The sequence below is a fragment of the Vipera berus genome, assembly GCF_964194415.1.
Source record: "Vipera berus genome assembly, chromosome: 2".
Lineage (NCBI taxonomy): Eukaryota > Metazoa > Chordata > Lepidosauria > Squamata > Viperidae > Vipera > Vipera berus.
The window spans coordinates 288,667,919-288,689,060 of NC_138203.1; the positions used below are offsets into that span (position 1 = coordinate 288,667,919).

Here is a 21,142-nt window from a genome sequence, read left to right on the forward strand (position 1 = left end):
CTCTTTGGTCAGTTTCCATCCATTGTTTCTTATCCTACCCTCTGATACTTTGGAAAATAAATTGATCCCCTCCTATTTGTAGCAGCCCCTCAAATACAGGAATACTGCTATCATGTCATTCCTAGTCCTTTTTTCTAGACTAGCCAAACCCAAATCTTGCAACCGCTCCGCATCAGTTCCAAACACAAATATACTCAACAACAGCCCAATAAGATAACTGACAAGGATTTGCTGTTAATTTTGTAAGACTGAAATCATCCAATACAGAAAACATCTCCATTTTACCAGCTTCCATTCAGCAGATTTTAGATGTATGTGAATTCAGACCTCTGGGTCAAATAATAAATGCATGTTGCAACACTGATCTACATTAATTTGGAAGTACGGAGTCATATTCTCCCCACGTTGCCTGCAAAATTGAGTTGGCCTGTTTCTCCAAGAGAATCTTGGTTTAGAAGATGCTTTTTCACGAGGCAACTGGACTTTCTTGTTTTTCTTTAAAGATATTTCACTTCTCATCCAAGAAGCTTCTTCAGCTCTGACTGGATGGTGGGGAATTGAAGAATTTATACTCCTTGCAGATAGCTGGTCATTTGCATTCTTTTACAGAGTCCTTGAGACCACCTGGAGGTTTATCTGTGTTGTCAGGGTCACCTGAGTAGTGCAAATAGGTGTGGAGCTTTCTTGGAACTACTGACAGGACTGTGTTGTAGACTGAAGATAATGATGTCATATCCCTCCCTCTGCCGAGAGAGGGCTGTTCAGTTTTGACCTAGATGGCCTCTTTGACCCCTCTTTCAAACCAGCGGTCCTCTCTGTCCAAAATGAGGACTTTGCTGTCTTCGAAAGAGTGGCCTTTGTCTTTTAAATGCAGATGAACTGCTGAATCTTGTCCTGATGGGTTTGTTCCCTTATGTTGTGCCGTGCATAGCCCCACATCTAGTAAGAGCTAAAGAAGCTTCTTGGATGAGAAGTGTAACATCTTCAAAGAAAAAGTTCAGTTGTCTCGTGAAAAAGCACCTTTGGGACAACTATGCCCTGGATGAACGAGACTCTCCATAGAAATCTGTGTTTATAGCTACTGATTTTCAAGCACTTTCCCTCCAAGGGGATACTAGTGAATCTTGTGAGCTCCTACTCTTGGGCAGACATCACAAATCTCTAAACCACATGAAACTGGAATAAGCATGTGGCAGAATTGCCAGTCGAAAGCATGGCATTGCAGGATCACCTCCCTGCAGTTTGCATAACAGAAAGAGGAAGGAACAGGAGGATAGATATTGGGATCCAGGAATCCCCAGAAAAGGGATATGCCAAATGGATTCTTTAGAGAAGGGGTCCCAAAATCCGGTCTGTGGACTGGCACTAGTCTGTAGAATGACAGAAACTGGGCCACGTAAACAAGCTAAGCCCCATCTATAGGATGCAGGCAGCACACAAAACCATGCCCCCACCAGTCCATGGAAAAACCTCTCTCCATGGAATCGGTCCCTGATGCCAAAAAGATTGGGGGCCACTGCTTTAGAGATCCATCAAGGTTAATGGATCTTAAAAATCCACACAATTCCCACATCTAGGAAAATATGTCAGAGAAACAGCTCTACTGGAAGGGCAGTCCTTGTGCCATTGATGTGCCAAGAAATTAGTGCATTTGAGAAGAACAGACAGAATCATCAGGCAAATGACTTCCAAAAGTCCATTTCTCCTGGCAATATTAAACACCATCTGAAAGATTCTTCAGGGCACTTTCCCCCAAAAAAACAATGAGTAGATTCCTGCTGATCTCTCACCTTCAGAATTCCAGAAGAATGGATCTTCTCCTTCCAACCAGGAAACAAACTCTGGTTTGGGCAGTTCTTGGAGAAAGCAAGAGAGAATAAATTATTTCTAACTAAAAAGTATTTTTCCCCTTTATCTGAACCCAGAACCCAGACGCTCCCTTACCCAGAGAGGCCACACTCCTAGCATTCTCCAGCATGATTTCCCCATGGAGGGTCCTTTGGTTGGAATCTAGAAGATGCCACTCTTCTTCGGTGAAATACACAGCCACTTCCTCAAAAGAGACGGGACCCTGAAAGAATAAAAGATCCCCTACTTATAGACATGTCAGGAAGGATTTCCAAGAAACAACCAATGGGCATTTTCTGCATGGTGTAACAGGAGAGAATGGGCAGAATCCACCACTTATTAGGAACTTAACTGATTTTATAACACTTTCAAGAGCATTTAATGAAAGCCACCGCACCATCCTTCTGGATCAACTGACAAGTGAGCGTTGCAAACACCGCAATTCCAGGCCTCGAGTCCTTGCTCAAAGATGTAAAAATGTTGGGAGCTCCTGTCTGATCTTTAGTCAATGACCTGGGGAATCCTGAGGGCCACATGGTATCCAAAATCAACAGTGTCATGGAACTGCTGGGAGATCGCATCCAGGATTGAACAAGTTGCCATCAACAATATTGATTAGATTTATATTCTGCTTTTTATTCAGGAACTCAAAGCAGCATATATTCCCTTCCCTTCCAACCCCATGAGGTAGACCAGTGAATGACCCAAAGTAACCAAAGGAATTTACATCTCTTTTTCAGCAAAAACAGCCCCATAGCAAACAATTGGTTCAGTTAATTGATTTGCTTAACAACTGGAAAATTTGCTTAACAACCCTTGCAAAAAGAAAAAAGAAAAGGTAAAACTGGATTTGTCACAAGGTTTACTCTTGTCATGACGTATGACCATTATCAGGCAGGCTCCATTATGGTTGTAAGTCAAGGATTGCCTGCATGACTCTTCCCATGAAACTCTTAGGAGTGCATCCATAGTATTTTCTATTTTATTTTGGCAACACTTCAAGGCATATCACCAGAAGGACTTGACAGGTAAAAGCAGGTTCAGAAGAGGGCAACAAAGGCAATACAAGAATTAGAGCTCTATTCGCACAAGCATCACTGGCATTCATGGCCCCACTTGTGTAAGCGTCACCACAAACATCCTGGGCGCCCCACTCATGCGAGCATTGCAGGCATTCGCAGCCACTCGTGAGCATTGCCACAAGTGTCCTGGGTGTTCGTGGCCTCACTAATGTGAGCGTCACCACGAGCATTGCAGGCATTCACAGGGCCACTTGCGTGAGTGTCACCATAAGCATCCTGGGCATTTGCGTCCCCACTTGCACAGGCGTCACCATGAGCATCGGAGGCATTCATGGCCCCACTTGCATGAACATTGCTGTGAGCGTCCTTGGTTCATGGCCCACTCATGCAAGCGTAGCAGGCATTTGTGGCCCCTCACGTGAGCATTGCGGGCTTTTACGGACCCACTCGCAGAGGCATTTACAGTCCCATTCACACGAGCCATGAGTGCGTTTACTCCCCCACACACAAAACCACCACCCCCTGGGCCACCAACTCTGAAAGGTTGGGGAACTCTGAATTAGAGGACACACTTTAGAATAAAGGCTGAAGGTACTTGTGATATCCAATCCGAAGGAAAGAAGAGCAAGGGGAGACAGTATCAGGATGGATGACCACTTCCCAAGGATGGTCTTGCTGGTTTTCTTGCACAATACTATAGGATAGACTGCTGATATAGGGGGGGGGGAAGAGGGTGTTCCAACTCCATATTTCTAAGATATCAAATTTGAATCTTATGAGGTAGGCTCAAATGAGCTCAGTCCTTTCTGTACCTGAGCTGGAGGTTCAGATGTTTTTTCTGTTCCACCACAAAACCGAGACATTTCACCAGAGAACATCAGAGAAACTGGCCTGCTCCCTGTGAGTGAGAAAATTGGGGTGGGGGGGGGAGAGATAGACTTTTAAAGCAAGAATACATTCTAGGAAAAGGTGGTAAGGTAAAGGTTTCCCTGCACATGCGTGCTAGTCGTTTCCGACTTTAGGGGCCGGTGCTCATCTCCGTTTCAAAGCCGAAGAGCCAACGCTTGTCTGAGGACGTCTCCGTGGTCATGTCGCCAGCATGACTAGATGCCAAAGGCGCACGGAACACTGTTACCTTCCCACCGTAGTGGTCCCTATTTTTCTACTTGCATTTTTACATGCTTTCGAACTGCTAGGTTGGCAGAAGCTGGGACAAGTAACAGGCGCTCACTGTTACGTGGCACTCGGGATTTGACCCGCCAAACTGCCAACCTTCTGTTCGACAAGCTCAGCATCCTAACCCACTGAGCCACTGCGTCCCTTATAGGAAAAGGTGGAGCATCACCTTATTCATGTACAGTTATACAAGATGTCCTCGGCATTGCCCTGAGACAAGAAAGAAAAATAAAAGCTGTCTTCAGAGGAAGTGTTCCCTCTTACCTGGTAAAATCTCTCCACTTTGAGCCTCCCGAAAGCTCCCACCAAAAACCAGCTCTTCTGGGGGACCGGAGAATTCATGGCTTGTCACTTCCACAAAGGGTTCCTCTCCCTGCAGCTGCTGACAAAAGTAAAAAGCCAATGTGATGGGGAAAAACTCACTCCCCGTCTGCAATTTTGAAGCCAAAACCAGAAGGAAAAAGAGAAGAAACATTTCCTCTCCTAAAGCCCAGGCAGTCCATTTGATATGGTTTCCCTTTGTTTCTACCTTTCAAGCCAATATGTAGATCTCTCACCTGAGCCTCTTCCTGCTGCTTCTCTTCTGCCTGGCTCAGGAGGAAGCCTTCGGCCAGGGCCACCGCCTGGGAGCTGGTCTCTGCTCCACACTCCCGCACCCAGCTCTCCATCTCTGCAGGCAGGACAGCCAGGAACTGCTCCAGGAGCACCAGGTCTAGCATCTGCGCCTTCGTGTTCCTTTCTGGCTTCAACCATCGTTGGCAAAGCTGGTGGAGTCTGCTGCAAAGCTCTCGTGGGCCCTGGGCTTCCTGGTACCCAAAGTCCCTGAAACGCTGGACATTCCAAGCAAGGGCATCTTCTTCCAGGATCTTCACCCTGGTTCCTCCCCAGAATCCCCTGTGGCTTCCTGCTAGGATGCCATGGAAGCTGACCACAGCTTCATTTGTGCTCATTTTCCACTGCTGCTGCTGCTTCTCCAAGACACCTGTGAAAGGGAGCCAAAGACTCCTTGGGTCTCAAAGCTATTTTGATTCCTCAGAGCAGAGTGGCATGGATGAGTCCCAGACAACAGGTTCTTCTGGAGGAGAGCCTGACCAACCCAGGTGCTTCCCACTTCTAAGGTGGAGCACAAGTCAGACTCCAAGGCAGAGAGGGAGGAAGCTTTGCTAGGGCTTGGGTGGGCAGCAGCTTTCCTCCCTCACCTGGAGAGCATCTCTCACACTCCCACCAAGGGCAGCCACGGAGCCAAATCCCTTTTTTTCAGGGGGATCTGGCAGGGAATCCCCAAGCCGGATCAGCCAGCCTAGGTTTGGGTTTAACGCACACATACACGGAAACCTCGCACTAATCCCGCACTACAATACCGCGGATGACCGCTAGGAGCACAAGGAGCTAGAGAAACCGCCGGGGTCCCGACCGCTGTCTAACCGGATCGGCGGCGCTCTCTCGTGGTGGGCCAGAGTAGCGTAGCCACCGATCTGGCCCTTCTGCAACCCAGCGCCCCCGGGCTTTCCTACCGCGGGGCCCGTGCGCTTCTTGCTAGCAGCTCGCCGGGTGCATCAATTTGGGGGCGCGGGGGTGGGGTGTCTCTTGCCCGGCCCCCTGCCGAAGCGATGTCAAGCTCTCTGCCCAGTTGTGCATGAGCCTTGCGCACGCCCAGCTCTGGATCCACCCTGCGAGCTTCCTTGCGAGACGGTGCAAGCGCCGGCGCCCCTCCCCAGGCAGGAGTGGGAGGCGACCCTTCGCAGATCACGTGACCCTTTCCTAGGATTGCGGGCGGGGATTGCACACCATCGCCTTTAACTCTTTCCCCCTCCCCCCCCAGCTGGGGCTGGGGCTGGTGGTGAATCTGTTTCGATAATCTACTACGCTCTGCAATGTTCCTGGAGCCCGCGTGCTGGGAGATGCAACGGGATCGAGTCCTTAGGAGCGTCTGGGGGCTTCTTTTCTATCTCTCCGTGACCCCCCCTCCGTCCCCTTATCCCACTCCCCTCCTTAGGAAAATGCGCGAATCAGCACCAGGGAGTATTTTTTGGTAGAGAGGCTGAAGTGCCAAGGAAAGGAAAAGGGAGGCTTGCATGGGGAAAAAATACCGAAAAAATGAGTCGGATGCTTTTTTAAAGGCTCCGTAGTCACGCAGGATTATAACCTTGCCTACGGATTCCCCAGATGATACCACTCTAATGGCAGAAAGTGAAGAAGAACTAAAGAGCCTCTTGTTGCGGGTGAAGGAGAGTGCAAAAGTTGGGTTGAAACTAAACATTAAGAAAACCAAGATCATGGCATCCGGCCCTCTCAATTCCTGGCAAATAGATGGGGAAGAAATGGAGGTAGTGACAGATTTCATTTTCCTGGGCTCCAAGATCACTGCAGATGGAGACTGCAGCCAAGAAATTAAAAGACCCTTGCTCCTCAGGAGGAAAGCCATGAGAAATCTAGACAGCACACTAAAAAACAGAGACATCACCCTGTCAACAAAAGTGCGTATAGTCAAGGCTATGGTCTTCCCAGTTGCAATGTATGGCAGTGAAAGTTGGACCATAAGAAAGGCTGAGCGCCAAAGAATTGAGACCTTTGAGCTATGGTGCTGGAGAAGACTCCTGCGAGTCCCTTGGACTGCAAGGCGATCAAACCGGTCAGTCCTAGGGGAGATAAACCCTGACTGCTCTTTGGAAGGCCAGATCCTGAAGCTGAAACTCAAATACTTTGGCCACTAATGAGACGGAAGGACTCACTGGAGAAGAGCCTCATGCTGGGAAAGGTGGAAGGCAAGAGAAGAAGGGGACAACAGAGAAGGAGGTGGCTGGATGGAGTCACTGAAGCAGTAGGCGTGAGCTTAAATGGACTCCAGAAGATGGTAGAGGACAGAAAGGCCTGGAGGAACATTGTCCAAAGGGTCGCGATGGGTCGTTGTCTTGTTTTTGCGCGGGGAGCCCCCCTAGTGGATATTTTCTGCAATCCCGGCTGGCTCAGCCAGAGCTCTTCTGCGCCTCCTCGGTCAGAATCAGAATAGAGCTGGAAGGGATCTTGGAGGTCTTCTAGTGCAGCCCCCTGCTCAGGCAAGAAATCTATACCATTTCAAGACAAGTGGCTGTCCGGTCTCTTCTTAAAAACCTCCAGTGATGGAACGCCTGCGATTTCTGAAGGCAACTTCTGTTCCACTGGTTAATTGTCCTCATTGCTTCTCTCTTTGATCAGTTTCCATCCATTGATTCTCGTCCTGCCTTCTGCTGCTTTGGAGAATAATTTGACCCCCTCTTCTTTGTGGCAGCCCCTCAAATACTGGAATACTGCTATCATGTCCCCTCTAGTCCTTTTCTCTAGACTGGCCAAACCCAAACCCTGCATCTGTTCTTCTAATGTTTTAGTCTCCAGGCCTTGGTTGCTGTTTTTTGTACTTTTTCCAAAGTGTCAACATCTGTTTTCTATATGTGGTGACTAAAACTGGATGCAGTATTCCAGGTATGGCCTTAACAGTACTAATACTTCATGTTATTTTGATTCTGTGCCTCTGTTTATACAAGTAAGGATTATATTAGCTTTTTTGGCTGCCGCCGCACATGACTAGCTCATGTTTAACTGATTGTCCACTAGGACTCCAACATCCCTCTCACAGTTACCGTTTTTGAGCCAGGTTTTGGCTAATCTGTATTTGTACCTTTGGTTTTTCCTGCCCAGGTGTAAAACCTTGCTTTTCTCCACATTATTTTTCATTTTGTTGGTCGCCTGTTGGAAGTGTCGGTGGGAGAAGGAAGGAGATGTGGGGAAGACCGTATCTGGGCTGCAAAAATCTGGGCGAGCTCTAGAAGGCGGCAAATGATGCCCAACCATCTGTACTTTGTTCTCCTCTGGATATTTGCCACCTGTAAAAGAGTGACGGAAAGACAGGCTGTCATCATCCCTGACGCTTGATGCCAGGGGAGAAAAATGGGTCAAAGAACATTGTGGTTTATTAAAAGTCAAGCTCAGTTTCCAGGGAACCAACAGCCTCCTCCCTGCAATTGTCTCAGCAGCCACAGAAGTGGCTTTCTGGATCTTCCCAATTTAGTTGAGATTTGGGCTTCCAGGTGGCTTCCCATCCAAAGCACTTTTTCCAGATTTGGTGGGCTCTGAAGTACAAAAGCCAGCAATCTAACAATTGAGTAACAGTGTTTCTCAACTTGCTAACCTTGGGTTGTATGGATTACAATTCCTGGAATTCCCTACCCAACATGTATAATGCCTGCCTGCAGGACCACCTCCCTTTGCCGCCCCACCCCCACCCCACCCAAATGACACATGCCATCCTGGGGATCCAACAGCACCCAGGATTACAGGCATTGCCACCAAGCTATGCAGTCATGTAACATCATGCTTTACTCTCACATTTCTTAGCAACAGAGATTCCAGTCCCTGTGGCCATAATAACTCAAGAATTACCTGTATTTCATTCTTGGAACCAATGTATTCTTTTATATGTTTAGGAAGAGACGTATTCATGTTAATTCAGAGGGCATGAATAACAGAGAAGCTTGTGACTGGTTGTCCCAAAGATGCTATTTTTCCAAAGGCAACTTTTTGAAAAAAAAAAAAAAGCACCTTTTCCAGTTTTGAACAGAGGTTTTTTGGTTGAGAAGCAATTTGCTTGATTTTGGGGGAAAAAAAAACACCATTGGGACAACCATGACCTGGAGGATGGAGAATCTCCAGAGACAGTTCCTGACTGATCATTTATACCAGAGCTTTTCAAACTTTTTCAAATGGCATTTCATTATTTAATTCCAGCATTTCCTGATCAAGAGGCAAGAGAGTCGCCCAGATCATAAACATACTCCAGGGGAAATGTCTGAAAATCAGCCCCAAAGCCCCCATCCTTTCTACTCTAGCTTAGAAAATATAGCTATATTTTTACATATAAAATGTAAATATAGAACTAAAGGGGACATGATAGCAGTATTCCAGTATTTGAGAAGCTGCCACAAGGAGGAGAGGGTCAGTTTATTTACCAAAACACCTGACAAGAAACAATGGATGGAAACTAATCAAGGAGAGAAGCAACCTAGAACTAAGGAGGAATTTCCTGACAGTGAAGACAATTAAGCAGTGGAACAGATTGCCTTCAGACGTTGTGGGTGCTTCATCATTCAAGGTTTTGAAGAAGAGACTGGACAGCCACGTGTCTGAAATGGTAGGGCCTCCTGCTTGAGCAGGGGGCTGGACTAGAAGACCTCAAGGTCCCTTCCAGCTCTGATTCTCTTCTATGTTTACTTTTTGGGAGATACTTTGGTTATTTTTAGGATAAAAATGACCTCATCCAATTTTGCGTGGCCTGAAAATTTGATAATCTTTGGTTGAAGATTAATGATGAAAATATTAAACAAAGCCCAAGTTTCACATAGTATCCCATTTATTATCTTCCTCCAGTTTGATGAAGAATCATATTTGAGCATGTTCTAAGTAAAAGTCTTGAGTCATTCATTATGCATCCACTTAATTGTCATGCCATTCCAACCACACTAAATTAAAATTACTACTCAGAATGTCATTGGCTACTCGGTCAAGTGCTTTGCAGAAATCAATTTTTAATTACATTTAAAGAAGTTACTCAATCCAAAAATGAGTGGAGGCTGGTTGGGTAACATTTGTTTCTGACAAATCCATGCTAGTAAACCTCTAGTAACCTCTTTTTTTCAGAGTGCTCACAGATCAATCTTTTACAATCTGCTTTAAAATCTTCAAAGCAGCCATGTTGACTATTGATATAGTTTTAATCACTCAAGATATGCTGTTAGGTTTTTTTTTCTTTCTCATGCCAGTCTTTTCTTCTTTTACTAATCCTTATTTTTCCTCCACATACTTAAATCACTACAGGCATTATCATATATCATTCAGTTGTCAATGAGTGTGGGCAATTGCAATTCAGCCAAGTTGCATTTTTCCCCTGCACAGCTTTAATTGCAGTTGTTGCTTTTTCCGACAACTCTTGACTTCCAGCAATCACTTCATTGTCTTCTACCTGCTTAGTGCTCAGTTTTTGCTTTCTACTTTTTCCAGATTTCGGTGTAAAATGGATTGTGTTTTTAGCTCCTGGAATCCTCTTCTTCCTTCTCTGGAAAGCAGGAAAATATGTTTGGGTTACTTTGTCTTTTAACTGTTGGGTTTTTTTTCTTTCAACAGTTCATGTGCTCCCCTTATTTTCTTGTTAAAAGATCGGAAAAAGCTTTTTGGATTTGTTTAGCATCTTTCACTACCTTTTCGTACATTACAGTTCTCTTTCCCTTTTTAATGCACTCTTTTTCAGCTCACTACTAAACTTATTCCTAGAGCCCCAATGGTTTCTTTTGTGCTCTGGTTGTCTTTATTCCACGATTTTCGTTTTTATAAATCCCTCAAATCTTCACCTTTTTTTCCTGGTATGCTTGATGGCCATGGAAACCTAGTACAGGTAGAACTCAATTTACAACCACATTTGAGCCCCAAATTTCTTTTGCTCAAAAAGGTGATTGTTAAGTGAAACATTTGCCCCGTTTTACACTCTTTCTTGCCACAATTGTTAAGTGAACCATTGCGGTTGTTAAGTTAGTAATACTGTTGTTAAGTGACCCTGGCTTGCCCCACTGACTGCTTGTCGAGGTTGAAAAGTATAATCACATAACCCCAGAACATTGCAACCATCATAAATATGAGCCAAGTGTCTGAATTTTGTTCACATGATCAAGGGGATGCAGCAATAGTTGTGTGTAAAACAATCACTTTTTTCAGTGCTGTTGTAACTTGGAATGAGTTGTTGTAATCTCTCTCTCCCATTCACTCCAAGAGCACCTGTGTACCTTCCAGAGTTTTACTCTCTTGAAAAGTCACAGTTGCAAGGGCCCTCCAACAAGATATGAGATATTCCAAAGTTTTTAGTAGTTCTCATTTTAACCATGAGTGATCTATGCAGAAAGCATTTCAGAGCTACGGAACAAATCAGGACAGGATAGAGGTAATGCTTGATGTACGACCATAATTGAGCCTCGAATGGTCATAAGCTGCAAAAGCCATAAAGCATAACCACATCCACTTTAAAACATTTTGCAACAGTCGTTAAGTGCACACAGGAGCTGTAAAGTGAACCAGTGTTTGCTATCAAACACCAGAAACCAGAAGTAGCAGTAGCACTTAGACTTATATACCGCTTCACGGTGCTTTACAGCCCCCTCTAAGCGGTTTACAGAGTCAGCCTCTTGCCCCCAACAATCCTCATTTTACCGACCTCGGAAGGATGGAAGGCCGAGTCAACCTTGAGCCGATCAGGATTGAACTTCTGGCAGCTGGCAGTCAGCAGAAGTAGCCTGCAGTACTGCATTCTAACCACTGTGCCACCATGGCTCTAAGTAACCAGCTTAAATGCTTGGCCAGTTGGCAAGTGCAAGATAAAATGTGGTCATGTGTCTGGGGTGTGTGTGATTGTCAGAACCTAAAGTGTCACAGGTCCCATTTAGGGGGTCTGTTGTATCTTTGAACAGTCACTATGCAACCAGTCATAAGTCAAGAACTACCTATATATTTCAAGATTATTCTGGAAGCACTAAACATGAATGCCATCCTTGGCTGAAGTCTCAATCAGACAATAGCCTAAGCATTAAAAAACTGATGCCTTGAGTGTATTTTCTATGCCTTCAGTGATGTTTTCAACTTTCTTTTCTATTATATCTGAGTATAGGACCCGAGTCCCAGGCCCCGTGGTCCGCAAAATTCCCGTCCCTCCAAATTTCCTCCCAATGCTGCCACCAGATTTTAACTTGATATGTCAAAAGAGGGAAACAGATAAATACACGATTTCAGAGTAATCATACTAGCAATTTTTTAAATTAATTTAACTAGATCTGAATTGAATTTAAGGAAAGAAATAATGTCAAATCTAGTTTATTTCATTTGATCCCGCACATTTTTTTGTAACACGGCTTTACTGCACCACAATTATCACTCTCCACTAAAAAAGTTACTTGGAGTGTCTATGAGATTGACAGACGTGTTGTAAAAAGACTGATTTGACTGATGGGTTTTCCGAACTACATGCATTCAAGCCATGTCTATCCTTTGAACACCCTCTTACGGGAAGGAAAATAACTGCAGACCAAGGATGTTATTTTTACCACTTGATGCATATATATGGCGTCTCTCCTTTATGCCTCTTTTTATGAAGAGTAAAGGAACTGCTCTGACTGAAGCACTTTCCACACTCCATGCATTTGTATGGTTTCTCTCCAGTGTGGATCCTCTTATGTGAAGTAAGAGCCCCATTTTCGCTGAAGCTCTTTCCGCACTCTGTGCATTTGTATGGTTTTTCTCCTGTGTGGATCCTTTTATGAGAAGTCAGGTGGGTGCTTGTATTGAAGCTCTTCCCACACTCCGTACATTTATAGGGTTTCTCCCCTGTGTGGATTCTTCGATGTGCGGCAAAGCTACTGCTCTGACTGAAGCTCTTCCCACATTCTATACATTCGTAAGGTTTTTCCCCTGTGTGGATCCTTTTATGTGCAATGAGATGGCTACTCTCACTGAATCGCTTGCCACATTCCAGGCACTCATACGGTTTCTCTCCTGTGTGGATCCTTTTATGCGCTGAGAAGCTACTGCTCCGACTGAAGCTCTTTCCGCATTCTAGGCATGTATACGGCTTCTCCCCTGTGTGGATTCTTTTGTGGGATGTGAGATTGCTGCTCTTGCTGAAGATCTTCCCACATTCCAAGCATTTATACGGCTTGCCTCCCGTGTTTGTTCGTTTCCGTGGAGTACGAGGCAAGGTCCTCTGAGTTCCTTTGGGGGAAAAAAGAACAGGGGTACAAAAATGAAACAAAGCTGTGAGAAGCTGTGTTTGCTGAGGAGAAAAGAACAGAACTTAAAGGCAAAGGAAGAACATATAAAAGTTGATACAGGCATACTTTGTTTTATTGCACTTTGCAGATATTGCAGGGGTTTTTCACGAATTGAAGGCTTATCACAACCCTGTGTTGAGCAAGTCTATTGATGCCATTTTTCCATCAGCAATTGCTCTCATACATTTTGGTAATTCTTGCAAGATTGCCAACTTTTTCATTATTATTCATCAGTCGCATTTTTAGCAATAAAATGTTTTTAATTAAGGCATGTACATCATTTGTTTAGACATATTGCCTACATAATGCAGGCAGTCCTCAACTTACAACTCTTCATTTAACAGCCATTCAAAGTTTCAGTGGTGCTGGAAAAAAAGGGACTTATGACCGATCCTTTGCTTTTACAATCATCACCGCATCCCTGCAGTCACACCATTACAATCAAGGTACTTGGCAATCAGCATGTTTTGTTTCAAGCAAAGGGGGCTACTATTGCTTGATACAGGCAGATAAACTCCATGGAAAGAGTTTCAGGCAGATTACTTTAATTCATCAGGCATCCTCTAAACATTAACTCACAGTTACTGGAGAGATTCTTCTGAAGCACATTTCATAATCTGACCCCAACATGTAGGTGAAAAGAGGTAGTGTTTCCCATGTTGAAGGAGCAAACAGCTCCCGTGGCTGGAATTCATAAAAGCCCCACTGGTCTGCATGTAGCCAGTATTTCCAGCTATCCAATCAGAAGTCCCTCCCAATGGCCAATCCGAAACACAGATGTGACCGAGTAACTTAAAACTACATTACCCAAAAGGCTATCCCTTAAGGGGACAGTTCTTAATTCATAAAATAGCTGTTTACTCTGCCCAGCACACGGCATCTATCAACAATTGCTGCGGCATCCCACTGTTATGTGATTGCCATTTATAAGCTTCCCAGGAGCTTCCAAAAAGCAGTCAACGAGGGAAGCCAGTTTCACCTAATGGCCACAGTGATTTGTTTAATGACTGTAGCAAAAGAGGCCATAACATCAGACACAATTCATTTAACTGGATCACTTAGCAACAGAAGTTCCATTCCCAATTGTCACCGTAAGTTGAAGTCTACATAATAGCCTGAGCATAACGTTGTGAACACTGGGAAACAAAAAATAATTCCTGTGACTTGCTTTATTGTGATTATTTGCTTTATTGTGGTAGTCTGGAACTGAAGCAACAATTTCTCTGAGGTATCCCTGCATTTTACTACTTCCAATCTCTGACCTCTGTTCCTTAATAGATATAACAGACGACAGAAAAGCTTCTGTACCATATTAAAAATAGTGCTTACCTTAATTTAGTAGATGTTTAAAAGGCTAGAGTTTTTCATAGACTAACAATTTATGAAGAGCAAAGTTAGAAGGAAAATTTGGAAAGAGAGATACCGATGGAATAAAACTCTTTAGAAGTTTGCATTTTGAAATAATTTGAAATAGTGCTAAACATTTCATCCTTCCTTCTCCTTATACAGATTTAGATTTAGATTTGATTTTTATACCGCCCTTCTCCCAAAGGACTCAGGGCGGTGTACAGGGCAATAAATATCAAAAATACAAGATACAAAAGTTAAAAAACATTAAATAATTGTGCCCGATGCAGTACATTAGTTAAAATCAATGTTAAAACCCCAAACCCATCAGACCAGGCCGGCTTGTTCAAATAAATAAGTTTTTAGATCACGTCGGAAGGAGCAAAGGTCGGGAGCCATCCAGAGCTCAACTGGTAAGCGGTTCCAAAGGTCTGGCGCGCCCACAGAGAACACCCTCCCCCTGGGGGTCACCAGTCGACATTCTCTGACCGGTGGCACCCTGAGGAGGCCCTCTCTGTGGGAGCGCACTGGACGGAGGGAAGTTGACGCCAGCAGCAGGTGTTCCCGTAGGTAATCCGGACCCATGCCATGTAGGGCTTTATAGGTCATCACCAGCACCTTGAATCTCACCCGGAGGGCAACTGGAAGCCAATGCAGCTCACGGAGCAGAGGTGTAACATGGGAGTATCGGGAGACCCCCAACACAACTCGCGCGGCTGATTTCTGCACCAGCTGAAGATGGGAGACTAACCATAATTTGGGCTCATGATTTCTCTTTGCATCAACAAAGCCCTGAAATTCATAGTGCAGAAGGGCTCTTACCCAGCGAGGCCACATTCCTGGAGTTTTCCAGCATGACTTCTCCGTGGAGAGCCTTTTGATGAGGATCCAGCTGAGCCCACTCCTCCTCAGAGAAATCCACAGCCACCTCCTCGAAGGACACCAGACCCTGAAACAGGAAACCTATAGTCCCAATTAACAGAAAAAGGTCCATTTGTTCACAAACCCTAAAAATGGACCTTTGAAGAGAATTAAACAAGGCAACATTTTTGCAAGAAAATTGACAGCAGACTGATTATCAACTTGATTGTTTCCTGCAGGATTTTCAGGTCCATTTGCTGAAAGAGACCCCAGTTTCCTTCTAGACCAGGCATGTCAAACTGCCTGCCCGCGGGCTGGATGCATCATACTGAAACTGTGCCCACCCCACTGTCGGCAATGGGGAAAAAGTCGCGATACTTCGTGCGACGTTCCATGACATCGCAAGTTTGATATGCCTGTTCTAGATCCACTGGCAGATGGGTTCTGGACACTCCACCCATCCCTGGCTCCAGTTCTTCCTGGTGTGTGCAGGCAGGGGGCGGGGAAGTCCTCCCTGACATTTCAGCCCTCTGGCCTGTGGGACCAGTCCCCAAGGTCAATACAACACCTTCATGAGCGTTTTGAAGAGCCCATCCCAGAATCTGTCTGGCTGTCATCAATAGGCACAGGAAACACAACCCGCTTTCAGCTTCTCACGGGATTCCTGCGGAACGTGCTCCTGGTGGGAGCCACTGGCAGGCTGGAAGATGAAGAATGAAGCTGCTACCTGAATGGGAGATCCAGCTGCTGTCTCAGTGCCAACAGAAAAAGATGCCCCTACAAAGACCAGTGGCATCATTCTGTTCCCTAAGAGGGAGACAAAAATTTTGCGGAAGCAAAATTTGTAAAATGTGGGGAGATACCACACTCAAAGAGGATCCACCAAAGATGAGAGAGCCACAGACGCTCTTATGTGGCTTGGAAGGAACCCCCTCCCTTACCTCGAGAGGTGTCCCAACTTTGGTCACTCTGGGAGGGGACAGTGGGAAGGAGCTCCTGAGGGGGATCGGACAGGTCTCTCCTCCTCATGGGATGCTCAGTGATCATCTCCAGAATCTGTAACTCCAGCAGAAAAAAAGGAGAGGAATGAAGGGAACGGCACACGGAGAAAGAGCCCACAACTCTGCAGGCTTTAAGACCAGAAACTGTCTTTAAGAAAAAATGAAGAGTTCAAACATTGTTTCTCTTTCCTAATATCCCTTCAGAAGTCTCTTACCTGCAGCTCTCCCTGCTCCTTCTGCTCCTCTGTTTGGCTCAGAAGGAAGCCTTCAGCCAGGGCCACAGCCTGGGAGCTGGTCTCTGCTCCACACTCCCGCACCCAGCTCTCCATCTCTGAAGGCAGGATAGCCAGGAACTGCTCCAGAAGCACCAGATCTAACATCTGAGCCTTGGTGTGTCTTTCCGGCTGCAGCCACTGATGGCAAAGGCGATGGAGATGGCTGCAAAGCTCTCGCGGCCCTTTGGCATCCTGGTAGTGGACATTCCTGAAGCTCCAGCGCTGGATCTCTGAATTGATGGCTTCCTCCTTTAGGCTCTTCTGCCCAGTTCGTACCCAGGTTCCCCGACGGCTCCTTTTTCCAGCTTTCTCAGCTGCTCGGTGTTTTGACTCCATTTTCTTTTCGTTGTTCAATCCGAGTCCAAATGGGGCCAAGAGACCTCCTGGACCCATAAAAGTCTTTCCAATCATAGAGGAGGATTCATGAGGTCCTGGATGAGTCTCATCAAGCAACTGAGCCCTCTCTGTTTTAGAGCCCTTTTGATCACCAGGCAAGATGATTCCAGCTTAGATATGCAAGGAGGAAGAGAGAAAAACAACAGGCCGAGATATTTATCTTCCTTTGATCATTGAGAAAAAAATTATAGTCTTCCCCATCAGATTTACCTTATTTTCATCCCTTGTACCCTTTCAGCCTGAATTCTAAAGTCCTCCCAGGACACACTTAACCAACCAATCCCTCCAGAGTTTGCACTCACACCTGCTAACTTTCCCTTTGTAAAGAGGAATAAGAGCAGCATCCTCCGGGCATCAGTATAGGGTATAGGGTTTCCTGCCTGAGCAGGTGGTTGAAGACCTCCGAGTCCCTTTCAACTCTGTTATTCTATTCTACACTCCTAACAGATGTGGAAGTAAAGGGGGGGAAGCACCACGAAGTGATGCTCCCCGTGGGAACAAAGGCAGGGGAGCAGCCCACCCATCTCCCTCCCTCCCCCAAAAGCATGCACAGCCAGGAGCAGGAATGGGGGGGGGTCTCCCCCCTCCCTTCCAGCCTGGGGATTCCGAGTGCAGCAAACCCTTTGTGTGGGGGGAGGGGGTTGTCTTTCCCTCTTGCAACCGGCTCTGGAGTGTTTTGTGGGAAGGAGCCGCACTTTCCTCCTTTTCTTGCAAGAATCGCCGGGGAGGCTCTGCCTACGGTTGGAAGGGGGAGTCGTCTCCTCCCAGGGAGGCTCTGGGTCGCGGCATTCCCCCCCCCCCCCATCTCGATTCCCAGGGAGCAACTCACAGCTGATCATCCCCCTCTGGCAGGATTCGGAGCGGAGCATGCGCAGGGGCGCTCGGAGGCGAGCGAGCGCGCCCTAGTGGGACCTGCGGACAATGGCCGCATCTCTGACAGCGCGATCGCGATGGACCTTAGCGGCCATTCAGACCGGCCTCTATTTAGACCAAGATAGAATAAAGAACAAAGTTGGGACCTTAGGTCATCTAGTCCAACCCAGTAGGATACCCTAGATTCCTTGTGTGTCCAGTCACACTTGGCCAATAATCTCTATCATCTATCTATCTATCTATCTATCTATCTATCTATCTATCTATCTATCTATCTATCTATCTATCTATCTATCTATCTATCTATCTATCTATCTATCTATCTATCTGTTTCGCTCCTCATCCAAGAAGCTTCTTCAAAGCTGAAGAAGTTTCTTGCACGAGAAGCAAAAGGCCTCAGGAAAAACTGAATCCTGCAGCCAGTTTTGCTCACTGCATATAGAAAAAAGAGGTTGACACTTTGGAAAAAGTACAAAGAACAGCAACCAAGAGCCTTGGTGGAGCAGTGGGCTAATGCCTCCTTAAGTAACACCAGCTGCCTGCAATTAGTGCAGGTTCGCGTCCCACCAGGCTCAAGGTTGACTCAGCCTTCCATCCTTCCGAGGTAGGTAAAATGAGGACCCAGATTGTTGGGGGCAATAAGCTGACTTTGTAATAATGCCGCTTGGGGGGCCCCAAAAGCCCTAATAAGCAGGCATATACATAGAATGAAGGCTACTGCTAAGCTTGTAAGCCGCCCTGAGTCTTCGGAGAAGGGCGGGATATAAATGGGATTAAAATAAAAATAAAATAAATTAAAGGCCTGGAGACTAAAACACACAAAGAACAGTTGCAGGATTTGTGTTTGTCCGGTCTAGAGAAAAGGACTGGGGGGACATGATAGCAGTCTTCCAGTATTTGAGAGGGTACCACAAGGAGGAGGCGGTCAACTTATTTTCCAAAGCACCTAAAGGCAGGACAAGGAACAATGGATGGAAACTAACCAAGGAGAGAAGCAACCTAGAACTAAGGAGAAACTTCCTAACAGTGAGGACACTTAACCAGTGGAACAGCTTGCCACCAGAAGTTGTGGGTGCTTCATCATCACTGGAGGTTTTTAAGTGGAGACTGGACAGCCACCTGTCTCAATTGAGCAAGGGGCTGGACTAGAGGACCTCCAAGGCCCCTTCCAGCTCTATTCTGATTCTATTCTAAAAACCAAGAAAGTCCATGGGACAGCCATGACCCGGATGACTGAGAATCTCCATTCCCCTTTAAATGCTCCCCGAGATCCCCTCCCTCCTGGCGAGCTTCGACTTTTCCTGCCTGGCCAAGTTTGGGGTCTTCCTTGCCCCCCTTGCTCGGCACGTGCATGCAAAGGGAATCCAAAAGTGGGAAGATTGATTTCTCGTCCTCCAGTCCGGTTCCCACGAGGTGGTCCTTCACGTGTCTGGCGCCCTCCCTGCCCAGTCGTCTCCCCTGAGGAGGTGAAACGGTTACAGCGAGCGAGCGCGAAATCCTAGAGAGGTTGGTGCCTGGAGGAAACCTATAGGGAGGGGAGACCGACGGATCACGTGGGCCTAGGTGAGCCAATGGCGGGAGAGAAGCGCCTGTCAGATTTGGAAGAGGAAAGAGAATCGCTGGGTCGCGTCAGCCGCTTCGCTGCTCTGCGCGAGATTCCCGTCTTTCACCCTGAGGGCTTTTTTTCGGGGGGGGGGGGTCTTTATTATTTTTTACGCTTCCTCATCATGCTCTGTGGTAACATATCTGAAAAGTTTAATGCAGGTAGTCCTCGACTTCCATTCATTTTAGAAGATGAAACGGTTACAGCAAGCGAGCCCGCGCGGAGGCGAAGTGGCAGGACGTTCGGCGATGTCCGTTGGGAGGCGCGCATGCTCAGTCGCCCTCCATATGAGCGTGGATTTCCTCCCTCCCCTCTAGTCTCTGGAGGAAATCCGCGGGGAGGGGAGCGAAGCGCGTCGGATCACGTGTGCCTGGCCAGCCAATGCCAGGAAGCGCTTGTCAGGTTTAGGAGGGAAAACGCAAGTCGCAGGGTTTCCTCAGCTAGGCACGACTCTCTTCCACCTGAGGGATTTGGGGTGGCGGGGTGGTCTTTATTATTTTTTTAAAGACTTCCTCATCATGTTTTTGTGGTATCGGAGAGTGAGGTGTGGGTCATTATTGGAAAAGGACCCCGTTAAGGATAGATTGGCTTGGACAAAACCTGCGTCAGGTTCCTTAGGGCACTTGAGGGCACAGAATGAAAACCAAATGTCAAACCATCAGTTGAATTCTCTTCTGCATCTCAGCATTGACATACAGCTTTGAAAAACAGCCTCAATTTTAGCTCTGGTTGAAAAGAAAATGACCTGCAGAACTTGTGGACTGCAAAAGGACTCACCAGCTACCCCTCCCAAGGATCCTCTACCTGGCTGAACATGAAGCCTTTGGCCAGCAGCACTGGAGACATCACAATCGAAAACACAATTTGGGCATCTTTTGAGCTTCTCAGAGACAGATCCCCCAACGCCTCCTTTTTTTCTCTCCCTCACCCAATTACTCAGTTGGGCCTCTGGAGAAGCCCTTTCCTGGCTTCCCAAACATGGGCCTATTGCTTGTGGGTCACACTGTTTAGGCCCCTCTCTTGCCAAGGAAATCACAAATGTAGAAATTAATGATTAAGCAATCATTTTTTAATCTCTCAAATGTATCCAGTTTATAGAAGGTCGCTAAACATTTCAGTTCTCTGGTAACCCTTTGAGTTCTCGGATGTTAAGCAAGATGATGGCTTAAACCATTTTAAATGCCACATGGTTTTTCTTTGTATATGTTAAAAGGACACAAATATGAAAGTTCCTAACAAATGCCATACATTTATATAAGAGAAGAGTTTCCATGTTTTATACACTTTGTTGCTTTGTTTATAGGTAGATCTGTTTGCTAATGCCTTTCTAATATTCCACGGATTTCTATGCATCATTGTGCAGTGTGAATTCTTTGAAATAAGTCAGATCTGAAATCATTCCACCTCTTTCTACAACTTTCTAGATCAGGCATGCCAAACTTGGTGATGTCACGTCCCTCAATGTATCGGGACTTTTTTCCCATTGCTGGCAATGGGGTGGGTGCAGTTTCAGCGTGACGCATCCGGCCCATGGGCCAGTAGTTTGACATGCCTGTTCTAGGCCTATCCCATTCTCATCTCACTAAAATTCTCCAACATATTAAACTTTTTTTCTTTTAGCTTCCTTTGTGTATATTAACTAGAGGCAACATCTACACTGCACAACTGCTCCAAATTTACTATATTGACCCTTCAAAAGAGGAATATTGTTAATACTCAGGATATACTGAAACAGTTTTTTTAAAAAGCTACATTAAGAGTCAAAATCATGCCAGACATTCTCAAATTTGTAATGACATGGTCTTCTAAAACTTCATATGGGACTGACTTTTCTGATTATCTTTATATTGCAAATTCAGGAATCTGCCACAGGCACTAAAATGACATCAAAAACCTTGGGAAA

At 46.0% G+C, this 21,142-nt stretch overlaps 1 protein-coding gene and 1 long non-coding RNA gene across 2 annotated transcripts; both read right to left on the reverse strand.

The window, feature by feature from the left end:
* Positions 1-1,987: 1,987 nt before the first annotated feature.
* On the reverse strand, positions 1,988-4,341 carry LOC308664669. Its single transcript, XR_014025720.1, has 3 exons — positions 4,311-4,341; positions 3,683-3,768; positions 1,988-2,071 (listed from the first exon to the last, which is right to left on the reverse strand). It is a non-coding gene; the product is annotated as an uncharacterized lncRNA (long non-coding RNA).
* A 7,583-nt stretch (positions 4,342-11,924) lies between these two features.
* Positions 11,925-17,600, reverse strand: LOC308664659 (uncharacterized protein). Its single transcript, XM_081322097.1, has 6 exons — positions 17,593-17,600; positions 16,308-16,873; positions 16,033-16,147; positions 15,819-15,898; positions 15,053-15,193; positions 11,925-12,824 (listed from the first exon to the last, which is right to left on the reverse strand). Exons 2-6 carry the CDS (start codon positions 16,776-16,778, stop codon positions 12,669-12,671), a joined length of 963 nt encoding a protein of 320 aa, XP_081178223.1. The 5' UTR covers positions 16,779-16,873; positions 17,593-17,600; the 3' UTR covers positions 11,925-12,668.
* Between the last annotated feature and the right edge of the window lie 3,542 nt (positions 17,601-21,142).

Bases quoted from the DNA above. Each gene is read 5' to 3' on its own strand.
- LOC308664659 (XM_081322097.1), bottom strand. From the start codon at position 16,778: ATGATTGGAAAGACTTTTATGGGTCCAGGAGGTCTCTTGGCCCCATTT. The intron at 16,148-16,307 runs GTAAGAGACTTC...CTGGAGTTACAG, and splicing joins AGGAGCAGGGAGAGCTGCAG to ATTCTGGAGATGATCACTGA. The intron at 15,899-16,032 runs GTAAGGGAGGGG...TCTCCCTCTTAG, and splicing joins AAGTTGGGACACCTCTCGAG to GGAACAGAATGATGCCACTG.